This window comes from Grammomys surdaster, unplaced genomic scaffold, assembly GCF_004785775.1.
Source record: "Grammomys surdaster isolate TR1022 unplaced genomic scaffold, NIH_TR_1.0 125565, whole genome shotgun sequence".
Lineage (NCBI taxonomy): Eukaryota > Metazoa > Chordata > Mammalia > Rodentia > Muridae > Grammomys > Grammomys surdaster.
In genome coordinates, this window is record NW_021620412.1 from 84,609 (window position 1) to 88,450 (window position 3,842).

At 54.4% G+C, this 3,842-nt stretch overlaps 1 protein-coding gene across 1 annotated transcript in view; it reads left to right on the top strand.

Annotated features, from left to right (window-relative positions):
- The first annotated feature begins 812 nt into the window (after nt 1-812).
- Enpp7 (ectonucleotide pyrophosphatase/phosphodiesterase 7) overlaps nt 813-3,842 on the top strand; it is a 4,812-nt gene continuing 1,782 nt past the window's right edge. The window contains exons 1-3 of the mRNA XM_028786743.1: nt 813-1,092; nt 1,398-1,543; nt 2,985-3,611. Of these exons, the coding sequence (XP_028642576.1) occupies nt 849-1,092; nt 1,398-1,543; nt 2,985-3,611 (1,017 nt within the window). The 5' untranslated portion in view covers nt 813-848. The remainder of the gene's footprint in view (nt 1,093-1,397; nt 1,544-2,984; nt 3,612-3,842) is intronic.

Consider the following 3,842-nt stretch of genomic DNA (forward strand, 5'->3'; position numbering starts at 1 on the left):
CTAGAGGTCCTTACAAGAGCAAGGAGAAGGATCCCAGGCTGGGGTGCCCTGTGGGCAAGACTTGGGGTCCTGGGTTCAGTGCAGACCTAGACCCTGCAGCTGATCCTGCAGACCCTCTCCCAGTTCTGCCTAGGGACACACACTCCACCAAGGCCTCCTAGCATCGGTGGATGGAGAGGCGGCTGTGGTGGTCTGAATGGGACTTCAGACTCGAAATGAGGGGCATTATGGGAGGTATGGCCTTGTTGGAGGAAGTGTGTCACAGGAGGTGGGCTTTAAGGTTTCAGAAGCTCAAGTCAGGTGCAGTGGCTCACTCTCTCTTCCTGCAGCCTGCCAAGCAGGGTGTAGTTCTCTCAGCTACCTCTCCAGCACTGTGTCTGCCTGCCTGCATGCTGCCTTGCTTCCCGACCTGACGATATTGGACTAACGCTCTGAACTGTAAGCCAGCCCTGGTTAAATGCTTTATAACAGTTGCCGTGGTCATGGTGTCTCTTCACAGCAATGAAACCCTAAGAAAGAGGCCCATTTACCCTGCCCCTGGCTGGGTTCTGTGAGATCAGAGGAGTTATGCAGACTGGGATTATAGGGTTAGTTCCAGATGAAAGTCTACCTTCTAGGCTCTGAGCCCAAGGGCTCCCTCTTCCCCAGGAAGGACACTAAAGGATAAAAGGACAAACAAAGACAACCAGGGGCCTCTGTTAGAGATAAAAGCCACCCCAGCATCACACACTCTTCATGTGCAAAGTCTAGGCCAGTTACCGCCCATCTCTGAAGATGCACAGGATAAGAGGCCTGTCTGACCCTGGGACTTTGCTCCACTCCTGGCCTGAGCTGTCTGAGAGCCGGTCATGGGACACTCAGCTGTCCTCCTCTCCGTGGCTCTGGCCATTCTCCCAGCTTGTGTTACTGGGGCCCCTGTCCAAAGGCAGCATAAGCTACTCCTTGTATCCTTTGATGGCTTCCGCTGGGACTATGACCAAGACGTGGACACCCCTAACCTGGACGCCATGGCTCAGGAAGGAGTGAAAGCTCGGTACATGACTCCTGCCTTTGTCACCATGACCAGCCCCTGCCACTTTACACTGGTCACCGGTGAGTGTCAGCCTCAGGATGGGCCTTGGTAATGGAAGGGGCCTAAGACATCGGGTGGCAGAGGGGTGGCACCCTGGTCGAAGGTAAGAGGTCAATGCTCTGAGGAGACCCTCCAAGTGAGATCGAGAGCCCAGACAAGGGACTTTTAGGTGTCCTCTGTTCATGGGTCCTGGTCAAGGGCTTGTTCCACAGCTGTCCCAGGGGAATGGTGTGCCACAGGACTTTTCGGTGATTGTGAGCTCACAAGCCCCTTCCTTAGGCTTACTCCACACATGTCCCGCCCCTCCCTTTGCTTCCCCACTCAGGCAAATACATTGAGAACCATGGGGTGGTCCACAACATGTTCTACAATACCACCACCACGGTGAGGCTGCCCTACCACACCACACTAGGTATTGAGAGGTGGTGGGACAACGGCAGCATACCCATCTGGATCACAGCCCAGAGGCAGGTAAGATGACCCGCCCAAAGAGAGATGGAGGCTATGACCAAGTGAGGTCATGCACGGGCATCCTGGCCTCCCAGCATAGAAGGCTGCTGGAGAGGGGGCTGATGAGGACTCTGCAGGCAGCCATCGGAGCTCAGCTGTGGCCCAAGGCCTTCATGTCCTGGACTTTCTCTGTTCTATCCAAGAAAGGGAGACCAGAGCTAAGAGTTGGTAGAGTGCTTGCCTGGCATTATGAAACTCTGGGTTCTCGCCTCAGTCCCAGAAAAAGCGGGGCATGGTGGCTCACACCTAAAACCAGCACTTGGGGAGTAGAGGCAGGAGGATCAGGGGTCCAGGGTCATCCTTGGCTACATAGTGAGTATGAGGCCAGCCTCGGGTAGGCAAGACCCTATCAAGAAAGAAGGGAAGATAGAAAGGAAGGAGTGAAGGAGATAGATAAGGGGAAGGGGAAGGAGGAGGGAGAAGGGAAGAGGGAAGTGGGGTGGGGGGAAGCAGGCCATGTCCTCAGGCCCTTTGACACTAGAGAAGAAGATCGAATTCACACAGGGTAGATAAGGAAATTCTGGGGGAAGATGAGTTTCCAGTTCCACCACTGGGCAGCTGGACACTAAAGAGCCATAGATTAGCCAGGCGGTGGTGGCACACGCATTTAATCCCAGCACTTGGGAGGCAGAGCCAGGCGGATTTCTGAGTTTGAGGACAGCCTGGTCTGCAGAGTGAGCTCCAGGACAGCCAGGACTACACAGAGAAACCCTGTCTCGAAAAATCAAAAAAAAAAAAATGAGCCAAAGATTAAACAGAAAGCGGGGTGTAGTGTTAAGCCCAGGAATCGACACAATTTTTGTTGCCCTGGGGCAATGTGAAGCTTTTAATCAGTGAGGTCAAAAGGATGGTTTCCAGGTGGGCAAGAACCACCTCAACCCACGCCCACGTTTCCACTTCCACTGAGTGGCTGCCGCCTGTCACGTGGCACTCTGTCCTCCAGTTCCAACGTGAGAACTCAGCTTCCCCTGACCCTCCATCCAGAGGAGAAAATGGGGGAGTAGACAGGAACTGGACAGGAACCACAGGCTCATGTAAACAAGGACCAGCTAGAACAGGCAGCAGGGATTTATGGGAAGATGACAAGTTCATGGGACAAAGTGGACAGGGAAGAAGAGAGTGAAGGGAGGCCCGAGGACAGCTGGACCCCGAGGCGGGGGTGCTAAAGGGCATAACACTGGGGACATTTCCCATCTAGCCTCGGTTAGTGCTTGCAGACACTGGGTGCTTGTCCTCTGGACGAACCATGCCTGCCCCAATCTGTGAGATAGGATCCGCTTCAGAGTACAAAAGGCCTCAGGGCGGTGGGCAAGGAGGATGAGGGAGCTCAGACAGAGAAGCAGGCAGGCTCGGGTCGGTGGGCAAAGGAAGATGAGGAGCCCTGGACCCCCTCATTCTGCAGGGCTTGAAAACCGGCTCCTTCTTCTACCCCGGTGGGAACGTCAGCTACCAAGGAGAGGCCGTGACGGTGAGCCGGAAGGAAGGCGTCTTACACAACTACAAAAATGAGACAGAGTGGAGGAGCAATGTGGACACGGTGATGAAGTGGTTCACGGAGGACGATGTCACCCTGGTCACTCTCTACTTTGGGGAGCCAGACTCCACTGGCCACAGGTACGGCCCTGATTCCCAGGAGAGGAAGGACATGGTGAAACAGGTAGACAGGACCGTGGGCTACCTCCGGGACAGCATCAAGAGCCACAACCTCACAGACCGCCTCAACCTGCTCATCACATCTGACCACGGTATGACAACCGTCAAGAAGAATGCCAGCGACCTGGTGGAGTTCCACAAGTTCCCCAATTTCACCTTCCGGGACATCCATTTTGAACTCTTGGACTACGGGCCCAGTGGGATGCTGATCCCTAAGGAAGGGATGCTGGAGAAGGTTTACAATGTTCTCAAGGATGCCCACCCCAGGCTGCATGTGTACAAGAAGGAGGACTTCCCGAAGAACTTTCACTACGCCAACAACCCCAGGATCACGCCCCTGCTCATGTACAGTGATCTCGGCTATGTCATCCACGGGGTCAGTGGGCTGCTGCAGCCTCTGGGTGGCCCCCAGTTCTGTCTAGCCCCTGGTGTGATATGTCAGCCACCCAAGGGACACACTCAGCACTGTACAACAGGAGTGTGTGTGTGTGCGTGTGTGTATGTGTGTGGTGTATGAGTATATAAGTATGTATGTGTGTGTGAGGTGTGGTGTATGTGAGTGTATAAGTGTGTGTGAGAGAAAGTGTGTATGGTGTGATGTGTGTGA